General features: G+C 56.7%; 1 protein-coding gene across 10 annotated transcripts in view; it reads right to left on the bottom strand.

Annotated features, from left to right (window-relative positions):
* BANP (BTG3 associated nuclear protein) overlaps window positions 1-15,476 on the bottom strand; it is a 102,799-nt gene that overhangs the window by 29,555 nt on the left and 57,768 nt on the right. For 8 of the 10 annotated variants that reach the window (XR_003001891.1, XM_024735541.1, XM_024735537.1 and 5 more), the window contains 4 exons: window positions 13,838-14,077; window positions 7,123-7,290; window positions 2,566-2,696; window positions 1,032-1,103 (listed from right to left, as the gene is read on the bottom strand). Coding sequence is in view for 9 of the 10 variants with exons in the window: in XM_024735541.1 (XP_024591309.1) it covers window positions 1,032-1,103; window positions 2,566-2,696; window positions 7,123-7,290; window positions 13,838-14,077 (611 nt within the window). In the remaining variant the exon portion in view is untranslated. The remainder of the gene's footprint in view (window positions 1-1,031; window positions 1,104-2,565; window positions 2,697-7,122; window positions 7,291-13,837; window positions 14,078-15,476) is intronic. The other 2 variants (XM_024735540.1, XM_024735543.1) reach the window with 1 other exon arrangement.

The raw sequence follows: 15,476 nt of genomic DNA, 5'->3' as shown, positions 1-15,476 counted from the left end.
CCGTGCGCCCCACCTTCCCATGGACACACCTGTCCCGTCATCTGAGGACTCACAGGGATTTGTCCAGCTCGGAGCCGTCCCCTCAGAACCCGCCCACCTCTTCCCTCTCTGACTGTGAGGCTGGGGGCTGGGACTGAGAGATCGGGGGCACTAACGTCACCCACTTAAGGAAAGCAGCCCGGTGCGGCCGGAACACGAGGAGCCAGCAGGCACCGCTAAACGAGTCCCAGGCTTCCCCGGGACTCTCCTGAGACCAGGGGCCGACAGCCCCTGGCGCCGATGGCTGGAAGCAAGCCCGGCCCTCAGCTCCGCCCACATGGCACACGTTGCGGGGGATATCCAGGGAGAGCACTGCTCCCAGGCGGCGGGGACAAGGTGCAGGAAGCCACGCCCCAATCTGCGGGCTGCAGCCCTGTGCCCTGGGCCTGACCCGCCGACCTCGCCTTTGGAGGGTCAAGCTGACCTTCACACACCAAGCCCCCTGGGCAGGTACGCAAGCCAGGAAGGCCTCCTGCCTCTGTCCTTACCGTGGAGTCACAGTAAAAGGACACCAGTGGGAAGAGGCCGGGATGGCGGGACCGCAGGCGGCTGAGGCCGAGTCAGAAAAAGCTGCGCCGAAGGTTCACAGGACCTTCACGGGCCCTCTCACCAGAGTCCCACCTCCCTCAAGTCCTGCGCTGGCCCCACGTGCCAAGAGGAGCCAAGGACACGTGAGGCCACAGTCTCAGGGGCGGCCCCCTCATGCTGCTCCCACCCCTGGGGCTGCAGAGGGCACTTCAGCCAGGAGCAAAAGCCTCCATATAGCAAGTGTTCACAAAGAAGCCCAGATGGGGCCACGGGGAGGCAAGGGCAGGAAGGTGTGGAGGGCAGGCAGGGCCTCGGGTCTGTGCCCCAGCAAGTGGGAAGCAGGCGGTCTTTGCTGGACACCTGTGTCACCTGGGGATGCCCAGCTGTCAACCGCAAAGGACAAAGGTCAGAGTGCAGAGGGCCCGTGGGCGCAGAGCGGGCCCTGGGCTGGCAGCCAGACTCACCTCGCTGTCCTGCGTGATCTGCACCTGCTCCCCTTGAGGCACCTGGGCGATGTGGAGGTGGCCCTGTGGGATCCGCAGAAGAGAAGACACCAAGAAGCATCAGAAGAAACAAGAAACGCTCTCCGAAACGTTTGTTCCTGATTCTCCACTCGCAGTTCAAGAAAAGACAGCTAAGGCCTGAGTGGCCAGTATCACACACGCATGGTGTGAGCTTACTAAACACCCTCTTGAAGTTCTACTTTAAGGACATAACACAGAAAACTTTGCAGTAATTCTTAAAGGGGCAATGAGGCCTAGGAAAAATCTGTTAAATCTTTAAATGTTACTAAACAGGCAAATTTAAGAATGTGAAGGACATACAGGAAAAAGGAGAAACCACAATTTTCCAGAGGGACCAGAAACCTCATGGACTTTCAGACAGGGTCCCTAGTGACCTGGGGGTGCTGGAGGCTACACAGCAGCGTGACTAGGAGGGTGGGTGGCAGTTGTACACGTGTCTACACAGAAAACACGTCAGCCAACTCTTTTTAAATCAAAGAAACACATGACTACTTAAACAGCTGAAGTAAACAATAAACGTGGTTCCAAAGTATCAGACTCCAAGTAAAATGCATTTATGTTTGTAGATACAGGCAGACAAATAATTCCTGTAAACCTTAACTTAGCTCAATGAAATGAATATCCATTATCTTATTTAAAATTCTACCTTAATCAAAATGGACCTGAAAATAAACTACTGTTGAATTTTCTATTGCTTTCATTTTACTACATCTATGTAAACCCTCTATCACAGTTATCTCTTCTGGAATTCTTTCAAAGAACTTCCTTGCTAACGAGATTAGAGTAACTGCTTTTGTGACTGTCAGCTAAACAAAGAATCCACTGTTTATAACTGTTCCGTCTCCCTTGGAAGAAGAACTCTTTACAATCCTCCTCGGTGCTCTCGGGAAGCCCTCCCTTTCCAGACAGCGTGCTGAGTGCAGCATCAAACCAAGGCCGCCTGGGTCAGAACCAGGTCTCCAGGAGGCAGTCCTGCAACGAGGCCCACGGCGAGGAGGCTGGGTGCCTAAAGCATCCCCAGGATCCCCTGGAAGTTCCTGCCCCGCTCTCCCACGAAGCGTCGGGAGGAACGTCCACCTGGGCCGGCAGCACACAAGGGCGACTCGTCACACAATCGAAAGAAACTACACAATGACTAAGGCCACCAGCTCTCTCCGCTGGCCGCAGAACGAAGTTATTCTTCTCCTCTCAGTAAAGGGTGCCCGTGCTTCTGAACTGAGAAAATATCTGTGATACATCTTGATGTCTCCCAGGAGGACCGGCAGAAGCGCACAGGCAGGGGAGCCGCGAGGGGCCGGCAGAGAGGTCTACGAGATGTAGGAGGCCTACCTTAACTATTTCTACTTGGACCCCATCCCAGGCTGTCAGCGGGATCCAGAAGTGCAGGGAGAGCTGGTCGCGGCGCCCCTCCCCCCGCTTCCCAGCCGTGCCCTCCCCTTCCACTTGCAAAGGCAAACTGGCGAGAAGTACATACTACTTGGACCTGTCCGTCCTCCCCGATCTGGTGGATCTGGACCTGCTGGGCGTTGGCCAGGGCGTAGTGCAGGGCCTGGGGCGGGGGCTGCTGCAGCTCACTGGTGGGCGGCGGCGTGCTCATCATGGTCTCTGCGGGGAGATGCACACGAGGCTGAGCTGCCATCCTGGGGCTGAGCCCACCTCCGCCTCCCTCTCTCCCCAGCCACACTGCCCACGGAAATGAAGGGAGAGCCTTCGTTCCTGGACTTGCAATGTGCAGTGTCGTGAGCAACAGCTGTTAGACAGCGGGCCCTTCTCACCTGTAGTCAGCGTCTAAAGATCCAGTGACCCACAGACACAGATGGTTCCCACCTACTACGTAAGTGAAGCTCCTCAGATGTAGTGACAAAAACGGAAAACGAAAAACAGGAAAAAAGTGCATACTAAAGTCTGTGTCGGACCGGCGCAAGGTAGGGACCATGGATAATTAAAGTAACTTGGGGGAGGGAGGGACTTCCCCAGGGGTGCAGCGGTTAAGAATCCACCTGCCAATGAAGGGGACACGGGTTCGAGCCCTGACCCAGGAAGATCCCACAGGCCGTGGAGCAACTAAGCCCTTGCGCCACAACTACTGAGCCTGTGCTCTAGCGCCCAGGAGCCACAGCTACTGAGCCCACGTGCCTAGAGCCCGTGTTCCGCAACAAAGAGAAGCCACCGCAATGAGAAGCCCGCGCACCGCAACGAAGAACAGCCCCTGTTCGCCACAACTAGAGAAAGCCTGCGCGCGCAGCAACGAAGACCCAAAGCGGCCAAAAGTAAATAAACAAACAAAAAACTAACTTGGGAGAAAAGTTCCATCCACTCAATTAAAGGAACACTTCCAGTCAAAGTTTACTTTCCATGTTTAACCCAGAATGAGATACGTTTGTTTTCATGTGTTGTGTATTACTTTTAACTGTAATACTATCTCAATCAGAAGAATTTTCTTATACACTTAGAACATTAGGACTCAGGGAAAAAAAAATTTTAAGTTTCAATGTATATACATATTTTTGTTCTAAAGAATGGATTACTCAAAAAGACTTCTAAAGATAAAACCATATTACATTAAAATGAAATTCTGCGAGAAGTGGAATGCTGATATGAATGGAAAGAGGAAAAAGATAACATGTCTGATTCTTGAAGAAAAGAATTTTCCTGCATTTTTTAATAGCTTAATGGTGGGTATCAAATTGACATGGTGTAGATTCCACTGGCTGCCTTTTAAAAAGTTACAGTATAACAGTATTAAGATGTTAATACTTACGAAATTCAAGTTATTGAATTTACCATGTCATCAATAGCTCCCTCTAATTATGCAACATGGAGACTAACTTAAATCTATGTTTTACAATCAATACTGATATCAAAGTGCAGTGCAAAAAACTGCACCTGTTACTTGCTTGTGGTCAAGGATAATCCAAGAGATACGGCAAGTGACCCCAGGCAACGACTCACGCTGAGGGAGGACCACGGCCCCCCGGCAGTGACACGGCAAGGGCAGCCCCTCCAAGGCCTCGCCTCCACTGGAGGCGCTGCCCCATGTCCAGAGAGACACACAGTCAGGAGCTGGTTCTCTGCGACCCTAAGGTTCTGGGCCCTACACGGATGCTCCCCAATGAGAGCTGCGGGGAGAAGCGCTGGGGGCGGAGGTTTAAGCCACCTTAAACTCAAGCACATACGAAAGTTCACATGGTGTGGCCAGACAGCAGGGTGAGATACAAACGTTTTAATAAACTGATGTTTTTTAAATCCCTTGAAAACCAGTGATGTTGCGGTCTGTGTTCAAATTGGCAGTACTAGTTCAGCTTTAAATAGACCAGCCTCGGCTCAGAATCTCACTTGTAGCATGTGCCTGCTGATACTTCAAAAGAGAACACGGCAACTCCAGCTGGAATTACTACCAATTCCAAATTAATGGAATCCTGGCTAAATTACATGTTCCTGGATTATGTCTGTCACCAGAATAGCCTTAAGGAGCAGATTCGCTGGGTCCGGCCGCGAGTCCGCAGGAAGGACAAGGACGAAATCCCAGAGGCCCTTTACCCAACCACCCTGTGCTGTATCGAGTTTGGGCCAAGTAGGCAGGACGTTCAAGCAGAAAAAGATCCAGTCAACAGAAAGTTACAGAACAACGTACTTCCAAGAGTTTGGTGAAAGAAGAACGTGGTCCGTGCTCCTCTCAAAACTCCCAGGGCTCCAGCGCCCGAGGAGGGGCCGCCCTCTGGCTTCCAGCGGACCACCCAAGAGCAGTCCAGACCCATCCCAGAGCCCGGAACTCGCCCCCCGTGCTTCCCAGACACACAGCACCTGAGGCAAAGGGGGTGCGATGGTGCCGGCCTCCCTCAAATGCTCCTTAAAAAGGCACACCTTGACCCCCGCCCCAACGCAGTGCCCCCTGCTGCACAACCCAGGCACAGAGACCCAGGTGGGCGGAGGCAGCAAGGTGCCGGGTGGCATCACGGTGTCCGTCCTCCGAGGCCCATCGGGACGACACAGAGGGCCCCCTGCTCCTGAGAAAGCGCCCGTCACCCTGGCCATGGACGGTGCTGCTGCAGCCAGCAGACCTTCCCAAGCCACCGAGGCCGGCCAGAGTCCATTCTGAGCCACACGTCCTGAGGCTCAGCGCCTGCCCGGCCACGGCACTGAAGAGCCCCTCGTGGTGGCCATTCACCACCTGCAAGAGGCCACGGGACCAACAGCAGCACTGAGAGTTGCCAGACCCACAGCCTGGGGACCTCCCTGGTGATGCAGTGGTTAAGAATCCGCCTGCCAACTAAGCCCGTGCACCACAACTACTGAGCCCGTGCGCCACAACTACTGAAGCCCACGCGCCTAGAGCCCGTGCTCCACAGCAAGAGAAGCCACCGCAATGAGAAGCCCGCGCACCGCAACGAAGAGTAGCTCCCGCTCGCCGCAACTAGAGAAAGCCCGCACGCAGCAACGAAGACCCAATGCAGCCAAAAAGAAAAAGAAAAAGAAAATAAAACCCACAGCCTCTTAGGAGGAACCCTGACACGTTTATGGACAGAAAAACAGAGGAACTAAAGACACGCAACTACCATTAAACTGAATTACTGTCATTCAACTGAAAGAAACACTAATAACTGGAAGAAAAACAAAACAACAAGTGAGCGGGGGTAAAGACAAAGCAAGACATCACCAGCCTGCGATGGAGATCAGACCTCAGGGGCAAAGGCCACCTGAGTCCCCAACCACAAGGTCAGAAGCGGATGCAAGGTGGCCAGCCCAGCAGTCCAAGCACAGCTTCAGGACCCAGCACCCTCCTGCTGCAACATGGGCCGGACAGGCTTGGGGCCTCACGCAGCTGCTGGCTGGCAACGCCGAGCCTCAGACCACCACCCAGAGGCAGGATCTGAACTGAACACAATCCCGAGGGGTCCGCCTGCAAGTCAGCTCGTCACGTGTCCCGGGCACCTCCAGAGGCGGGGACGTGGGTTCCACAGCCCACCTCATCTGATGGGGACAGGCACTGAGCACGGCCGTGCTGACCAGGTGGCCCCGGGGTAAGACGGCAGATCCCCGGCCACAGTGAAACCTGCATCCCTGGAGCCACAGTCCCCACGCCTACCCTCTTAGGACCACAGAGCCAGTCCGGTTCGGCAAGGAACCACCCCCAGCGGGGCCCCAACTGCTACCTAAGTTCCCAGGACAGAATCCTGGTGGTGACAGCAAGGCCGGGCTCCTCACCGAGAGACTCTTCAATGCAGGCCCCGCACAGAAGCTCTGCTCAGGGCATGACCTGTCTGGCCCACGAGAGTCGGCTACCCCCAGCTTGCATGATTCACATGGCAAGCTAAGGCCAAGTATCTGATAACCACCAAACCACCGAGGAAAACCGCTTCCTGAGGTCTGGCTCAGCAAGATTCATAACCCTGTAAGGACTCCAGGTGACCTGGTTTGTCACCGCAGCGCTTCCAGAACGAGAGCTCCGCCCACCCTGCCCGCTGCTGCCCCTGAATCCCGGTCCCAACCCCAGTCAGGGCTCAGGTCTGAGAGCCACTGCCCAGGGACCGTCCGCAGGAGTTAAAAGACCATTTCTGTTACAACGTTTTGAGACATCTTCGGTGACAAGCGATGCTGGTCTCCTTGTCACTCCTGGTGAACTTTGCCAGCTGTCCTTTCAATGCCTGAAAAGAAAGCCTAAGAGCTTCCCGTTCTTGAGGGTGAGTATAACCGAGGCTGCGTCCTCACCATGGCAGTAACGAGCACGACTTAGGCTGCACCCCAGCCTTCGCCTGCAGACGCCACGCAGATGGTGACAATGACAGCGAGCCAGCGACGTGCTGGCCCACCAGGCAGAGGGAGCAGCGCTCAGGGCGGCGTCCGAGGTGGTCCCGGCCCAGCTCCTGCTGCTGCTGGGCCCAGGATGCCCTCCACCTAGACAGCTGCCCTGGGAGCTTCTCGGGGTCCGGCCGAGGCTCCCCGCCTCTCACAAGGCACGTGCAGGCACAGAACCACCGTTCTCACCCTGACCGTCCCCGGGGCCACCTGCCTGGGCCACCCTGCGTCGTACCTGAGGCGCCGTACGAGGACGAGGACGGGGTTCTCCTGGAGAAGCTCTTGACGGCCAGGCTCTGGCCTCGCTGTTTTCGCCGCCAGGCCGTCCGACATTTGGAGTCGATGCTCTGTTTGATTCGATACCAGTCGGATTCCGTGATTCCAAATTTATAGAAGAGGTGACCTGCAAGAACACACCCGAGGGGAGGCTCTGTGAGGCACGGGCCTTCCGCGCGGCTGGCGGTCAGGGCGCAGCGCCAACAGGAAGCGTGACGGGCGAGAGCCGCCTCAGGCCTGCCTGTCATGTGCAATGATCGCTTCTCATTTATTCAGCTTTAACTTGTCTGACGTGATCCACCCCCACCGGATGGAGTCGGGCAACAAGCTGGAGGTGAGGGTTCGCACAAGCGTCCTGGATGCCCCGCGCTCCAACCGTCCACCCTGATTTCATGCACGGCCTCTAGGGTTCTGAGGCCGAGATGGAACGCCAGCTCGTTCCTCCTTGCTCATGCCTGCCTGGCTGCCTCCTTCCCTCCTCTCAAGTCTGGGCTCCAGCGAGAGCTCAGTAACCCTCCCCTCAACCAGCCCACTTCACCCCAGAGTCCTCCCACCGCCAACCCCGTCCCGGCGCTCTAACACTTTAGAGAACTTGGATACTGATGGCGTTTACACCGCTTCCCCCACAAACACGGGGATCTTTGTTCTCCTCATCCACGCCTGCCAAGAACCCAGAATGTCCAGGCACATGACAGATGCTTACACATTTGTTGCCTAAATGCTGGTTACAACTTTCTTCCACTACTACTTGAGTCTGAGGCCTACGGAACTTCCCTTGCCGCTCTGTCTGCCTCCCTCCATCAGAATGAAACTCCCTAAGGGCGGACATAATCCACTCCCTGGGGCCCCACCGCATGCCCAGCCCGGCCCAGCCGAGTGGGCATCACCTCCACTGGACCGCTGGCCGCAGAGGGCAGAGCAGCCCTCTGGCACCCTCGCTGTCCGCCCCTGCGCCACGGCGAGCTCTCAGTGCGGGATGTGGGCATCTGAGACCACTTACCAGCAAGGAGGAAACCGGGTGGCAGATGGAGACCCCTCCCTGCCAGCCCGCCCAGCTCTCACTGGACCACTTCACTTCTTCCTTGTGCTGAATCAACAGGGAGTAACGGTCAGGAACACGGGAACCACAAAAAATGCTTTTCAACAGGGTGACCTCCTCTCTAGCTGGTCATGAAGCTTCGCTGATTAACGGGAAAATAAATGCATGAAATTCAAAAATTTAATAATAAAAAGATTCAGCTCGGGGCTTCCCTGGTGGCACAGTGGTTGAGAGTCTGCCTGCCGATGCAGGGGACGCGGGTTCGTGCCCCGGTCCGCGAAGATCCCACATGCCACGGAGCGGCTGGGCCCGTGAGCCATGACCGCTGAGCCTGCGTGTCCGGAGCCTGTGCTCCGCAACGGGAGAGGCCACAGCAGTGAGAGGCCCGCGTACCGCAAAAAAAAAAAAAAAAAGATTCAGCTGGAAAACTTGCTGTCTTGGCTACTAAGAGCACCCAGTTTGGAGCGCTGCTGAGAGCTCCTTTGATGCCCAATCCGTAAACTCTGCTCTGTGGAGAGCACAGACCATCGGAATAGTCAAAACAAAGGAAGCCTTTGTTTTCTTAACTAGTGTATTAAGTTTCTTTTGTCTTGGAAAGACACTTAAGTTTTTTGTGAACATAGCCTAAGGCGTTTTCGACTCCAAACAGAAAGACAACCAAAATGTCTGTCACCTTGATAAAAAGAAATTGGGATAAGGAGGGGCAGGGTTTACAGGATCAGAGAAGATCAACTGCAAGGTAGCCTCAGCCCCACTTTGTCCTCCTGCAGAAAAGGAAGCACATAAAGGAGGTGGCACCTCTTTGCTGGTTTTCAGGTCATCTCTAAACTAACTGGAGTCATCGCAATATTTACTGAGACGGCTCCATGCCGGGTACGGCTCTAGATGCAGGGTGGGGCTCACAAAGTTCCGGCCAGTTACCCACATGAGTGACAAGAGAACCCGACTACCAACTGTAGTTACCACAGAACTCAAATACTGACTGAGCCCAACTATGAGAACAAGAACCGTATAGTCACAAGGGGACCCGACCACTAACTACAGCTCTCCAGTCACAGGAGGAGCCAACTACCCACTACAGCTACAGAGGAGCCCGAATACAGGCGAAGAAGTGGCGACCACACGCGTCCAACCACCTCATTAGGTACCTGCTCCGATACAGAAGGACACCCTGCAGGCCACCCTCAGATCCCCTCGTGCCTTCCCATGCAAGGAAAACACCTTCCGAATGCCTCTAGGGATTAATGAGATCATGCAAAATTCCAAAGCTTGTGAGTAATGGAAGAGAATATATACAACACACACGTGGGCACGCGAGCATAAGAAATGAGCGAAAACATTAATACTTAAATTCAACTTTGTAAAAACCAACCTGCCAGTTCAAAACCTGGCTTACGTCCTTCGAAGAAAAAACGTACATTCGTAGAATTGTGCATTAGCCATTTTCAAATTCTTCTAAGACGTCTTATTACATACTTCCTTCCAACAGTGACTCAAGACTCCAGCTCGACGGCAAATGCCCCCGGGAAGGCTGCCAGGAAACACTAAGGAAGGAGCCAGCAGCACCGATGCCTCCCCCACCGAGCCGTGCCGCAGGAGGGCACAGGGGGCTCGGCTCCGCCCCCAGAGCCTCATGGGTGGGCTTCCTCTGACTTTGCTGAAAGCGTTCTTCAACTTTTCTGCCTGCCCTGAGCAACCTCAGCTGAGTGAAAGGAGGAGGAACCTCTTACAATGAGTGATAAAAAGATTACTTTGAATTAACTGGTATTTCACACTTGTTGAAGCATTTTATCTCAAGTCATTTGATGCTCCTAAGAAAACCTCATGAAATAAGAACGTCAATCTCCTCACTTCAGCTCCAAACCGAGTTATCAGTGAGGAGTGAGAACCAGCCTTAAAATTCGGGCCTCCGGCGCCCACCCAAGTGGAGAAGAAACGGCCACAGAAAGCCCAGCAGCGCCTCCCTCTGCCCAGACAGCAGCGGGCGCCCGTCCGCAGACGAGCCACATAGCCCCCCAGCAGCCCGGGGAGACTAATGCGCTGCTCCCAAGTGCTGCCCGGGCGCCCCCCGAAGATCTGAGCGGGTTCCCGTCCCTGCTGACCACCTCCCCCTTTCCAGGACGCCCATCGCTGACACTGGTGGTTCCCGGCTCTCATGTGAGCCCCACGAGGGGCTGAGATGCACCGCAGGAAGGACAGACAAGAAAAAAGGCGCGGGGCTTGGAATCCTGTGTACTCAGGGAGGGGTGTGGGGTGGCGTGGGGCTTAACGGTCACAATGGAATGAAAACCAGGGCACTGCTAACACAGCCTCGAGTTCCAGGGAGAGGGAAGCAGAAACCTGAGTGCTGGCAACTGACTTCTTCACGTGACGATCTCAGCTCCCGTGTGGGCACCGTGGAGACCAGCGTCCAGGCCACAGAGCCAGGCTGGCCCCCTCTCCCCACACACGGGAGCCGCAGGCGCTGGGCACAGCACCATGAGTGAAGCCGCTCCTCGGTGATGAGGAGAGCCCGGTGGCCGCAGTCGGCAGCTCCAAGGTTGCTGTGAGCCAGGGCGCCCACTCGTGTCCGTTCTCACAGGCTCCGTCCCGCCACCAGCCCACATGAACCACGACTTCCTCCCAGCTCCCAGAGACACGTGCTGGGCCCAGAGGAGCCTGATCGCCAAGGTTCCAAAGAACCCAGGCCCTGCGTACTGTGTCGAAGTGTCCCCCAAAATTCATGTCCGTTCCAGGACCTGGGAACGTGACCTCCCTTGGACACAGGGTCTCTGCAGACGTGACTAATTAACAGCAGATGCAGTCGCGCTGGGGTACAGCGCGCTCTAAGTGCAGGACGACTGCTGCCCTCAGGAGAGGAGACACAGACACACACACAGGAGCAGATGGCCGCGTGACTACGGACACGGAGATTGGAGTTACGCTGCTACAGCCCACGAAGGCCACAAGCTGTGAGCCTCTGCCAGTGGCAACACAGACTCACCCGTAGCCCTGTGAGGCAGCGCGGCCCTGCCGGCGCCACGGTCTCAGCCCCGTGGCCCCAGACCCGGACAGGGCACTGTGTTGTCGGCGGAGCTCGGTACGGCAGCCCCGGGCAGCCCGCCGCACGCGAGCGAAGCCCCGGCAGCAACACCATCTCTGTCCCGGGGGTACTGACCCGACGACAGTCCTCCGTGGCCATGTGACTCCTCCGTCTGTGCCCAAGCTGCTGGGGGGCTCGTGGGATCTCACCACGTCGGCGCCCCCCTCACAGACGTCTTCAAGGACCTGTCGACGCTGGGGAGCGCGTCCACCTCATCTCTGTTCTCATCAGATCAGCCAGGCGTGTCCCGCAGCCTAAGCAGACGCCTATGTGACCCACCAGTAAAAACCCTAAGAACTAAGGCTATAACATTCTCAATTCGAGGGGGAAAAAGGCAACTGCTACATTCTTAGGTCACATGCCTCATGAAAGCATGGCCAATTTTTTTTCAGTTACAATAATGACCTACTTTTGCACAGAGCACACGAACTACATGGCTGGTTATCCAAATTTCTGGGAGGCCTGTCAACCCTTGGGAACCGTGAAGAAGGTGGCATCCCGCACGACTTCGCTCTCCCTCAGTAACCTCGTTCCCTCTCTAGAAGAAGTGCCTATGTGTTTCAAAATGCTGATTTTTTTCCCTTAAAAAAGAAAGGGAGGAAAATACTTCTGACACTCAGAAAAGAAAAATGTAAGTCCAGTCTTGTCCACAGCGAGGTGGGTGTGGCTGGCGGTGGCAAATGTATTCTCTGGGTCAGGAATTCCTCTATTTTAAGGACACCCACAGGCTTCCCCTGCCTGAAAAAGAAACTGTAGGGACCTCCCTGGTGGTCCAGTGGTTAAGACTCTGCGCTTGCAATGCAGAAGGCACGGGTTCGATCACTGGCTGGGGACCTAAGATCCCACATGCTGCACGGCGAGACCAAACCATTAAAAAAAAAAAGAAAGAAAAAACTGTAAGCTAAATGTAGAGGGCAACTTGGGCTGCTTACACACAGCAGCTGTCCGCACGGCTCCCCGCCAGCCCCCAGACACCCCCCACCCTTCTCCAAGGCACAGGAGCCTCCGAGAGGACGCAGGCAGGCCGGCCTCGCACAGAAACACCCTCCGCCCACCGCGGGCTCCACTGTACGCACGACCGCCCCGCCTGTAACTCAGAAGCTCGGGGAGTAAACCTACCACCCGCTGCCAGAGAACCGGTGACCCCTGCAGCACGCAGCAGCCATGGTGGCCCCCAGGTGACCCTCAGTCCAAGCCTGACATTCCGGCTCACGTTTCCAGAACCCCTGGCATCAGCCGGCGCGCTGTGAGGGTCCCGGCTGGCACCGTGCTCTAGAGCGGGGGCGCTGCCTGCCATGAAAGCAACATTCTTTTGGAACACGGTCACGCCGATCCGTCCGCATTGTGAGAGCGGCTGCTTTCAGAGCCAGGTAGGCACGACCCAGGCCTCACAAAGCCTAGAACACGGACGGCAAAGCCCTTACGCACCTGTCAGTTGGCCTGGGCTCTGCCCACCGGGCCCGGCTTTCCTCCCCGCCGAGGGCTGACCTCAGCGCGTCCCACGGGTGGGTTCTCAGGAGCCACCCCACGTGATTCCCAGGCTCCGAGACACACACGGGGACTCGGAATGGCCGGGGCCATGAGCTGGGGACCAGGAGGACGAACCCCCTGGGGTGAGGCAGGGACTGGACACCCAGCTGAGTACCTGTCGGGAAACCCCGCAGCCAGGCCACACCCCAACTTCCACCAAGGTCAGCGTGCAGACACAGGAAAGACAACTCCGCCTGTGCATGAAGGCTCCCGGAGAGCTCCTCTCCCTGCTTCTCACCGTCCCCAACCAAAGGCCCGGGGATCGCCGTCAGAGCTCTGTGTGAGCAACGAGGTCCCCCGGGCAGGATGGCACCCCTTCTCTATTGTGAGATAGTGAACTCTGGGTAATTGGTTTTCCATTCCGTTTCGCTAACTTAGACTCTCCAGCACCAGGTTTTTCAGACGTGACCACCTAACCCTTCTGCTGGAAGCCTACGTGCTTCTTGTGTGTCTTTATCGTAAGCCGTGTCGAACACCTTCTGGGTCGGGCGGGCTCTCGGGTGAAACCAGGCCAGCGGGTGCTGACGAGCAGGAAGCGGGCACACCGCACCCCTTCCAGATGTCACCCGGACGATGCCGTCACGACAGACTCCAGCCTGCGCCACCCTCACAGCCACGCGGGGGAATCCAGATCAGCATGAGGAGGTCCCCAGCCCCCACCAGCGACGGCAGCCCAGAACCCCAGCCCTCTAGGACAGGGACGAGGCGGGTGGCCTGCCCGCCCCTGGGCAGCCCGGGACAGGCCGCTGTCAGCGGAGGGTAGGGAAGGCTCGGCTCTACCCCTCCTCCCTCCTCGAGGGCGGCCCCAGGTCAGGGGAGGCCAGGGTCTGAAAGGCCCCCACTCCGCTGTCTTTGCCGCGGGCCCGGCCCTGGGCAGCCCTTCCTAAAGGAAACGTTCAATCCGCAAAGTCCTCTCTTGGCCCCGTGCCCAGGTCTGACCCCGAGCCCCCTCCCCCCGACAGCACGGTCCCACCCTCAGCGGAGCCCTCCCGCAGCCGGCACGGGGTGGCGGCAGACACTCACAGCGGATGCCGTAGATGGTGAGGGGGTCGAGCTGCTTCTTGCCGTGCTTGCCCTGGCCCGAGAGGTTGGAGACGGCCTGCACCTCGCGGTGGAAGAGGTAGTCCAGCAGCGTGAGCGCCATCTTCTCGGCCGTGCGGCAGTTGGTGCTGATGTGCAGCATGTCGGAGGGGATGATGGCGCAGCGCACCCGCATCTCGGGGTTGTTCTCGTCCCCCAGCCACGTGCCATTGGGGTAGTCCTCTGCGAGAGAGAGGGGTCTCAGTGAGCTCCAGCCACTGCCCCCGCTCTGTCTACCTCCAGCGAGGCAGCCCGGGCCGTTCCCAGGACAGGCAGGGGGCCCACAGAGAGGAACAGGGCAGCTGGCGCTCCTCCCGCCCAGGAGGAGAGGCGGGAGACCCCTGTCTGCGAGCGCACCGGCACCCCGCCAGCTCCGTCCGGGATGAGGGACGATTTGGGAGGCACACAGCGGGCACTGGGCCTCCCGGCTACACCCTGACCAAGTGGGCCAGCGCTCCCCACCCAGCCTCCCTCTCTGTCCCAGCCTCCCAGGATTTGCAGGATTGACCACGTGTGTGAAAGGGCTTGACGGTTGTCAAACAAACATCAACTTTAAAAAGCCTTATCCTTTGGCAAAAGGAAACTCCACTTATGATCACAAATCAAGAGAACTCTTGACTCTGCTTGGACACCTGGTCGCTTTCCAAACGCTCCCTTCTGATCCTAACGTGGAGGCAAGTTAAGGTGTGAGAGGCGGCCCCTGAAAGCACCAGCGCTGGGCGGCGATAAGGGGAGAGTTAGAGCCTCTAAGAGGGACGCAGCTTCCTGCCGAGGCCGGCGGGCCTTTAAGCCGTGTCCCAGCCAACAGGGTCATCACTGTTTCAAGATTTCTCACGTGATTTGTTTTGAAATGTCCTGATATTTACATTCTGGCCTCTACGCGCAAAGAAGGCCCCACAAGGGCAGCCAGCCCCGCCTGGCTTTGCCGCAGGCCTGGAACAGAGCACGAGGCCCAGAGGCCAGCCGGTCTGTGACTCGCACCCCCTGCCCTGCCACGCCACAGGCAGCCGCTCCCGGCCGGGCTCCTGAATCACAGGACATCCTCCGACACCAGGCGAGGCTCTGCAACCCCATCAGGACGACCACGTCACCGATGGGCCGGGGCGGCCGCTGGAAGGGCCAGAGAGGCTGAACTCCTGACTTCAGCTAAGGACAGAGAACAAATCACAGATCTGATTTTTGGAACTCGGAATAAGAGATAAGTCAGAAGAATCATTTCTCAGGAACACGGATGGTTTAGAAGTGAAGAGGTAGGGCTATGAGCACAGGTTCGGATACGTGCAGTTTTCTCGCCAGCAGCCACCTGTTACGTTCACCTGCCTACAGGAAAGCTAGTGGACACGCGATCTAAACGTGGATGGAAAGCGACTTTTAGAGGCGCTGTCTCTCAGTCATCCCTGGAATGCCAAGAAGGCTCCAACTCCTGGAGAGTTTATTAGTTTACCTACAGACACTGGGCAATTCTATGCCTGGCACTGGGTCTAGTGCTCAGGATCTAAACCCTCAGCGAATGTAGAATCACAGGCTTAATTACACCAAACAGAGTGGAAGGACCACCCTCCCTCTACCTGCGGCCATCAAG

The sequence above is a fragment of the Neophocaena asiaeorientalis genome, unplaced genomic scaffold, assembly GCF_003031525.2.
Source record: "Neophocaena asiaeorientalis asiaeorientalis breed wild unplaced genomic scaffold, Neophocaena_asiaeorientalis_V1.1 scaffold40, whole genome shotgun sequence".
Taxonomy (NCBI): domain Eukaryota; kingdom Metazoa; phylum Chordata; class Mammalia; order Artiodactyla; family Phocoenidae; genus Neophocaena; species Neophocaena asiaeorientalis.
The sequence above is the reverse complement of the archived record's forward strand: the minus strand, read 5'-3'. Positions and strand labels throughout refer to the sequence as shown.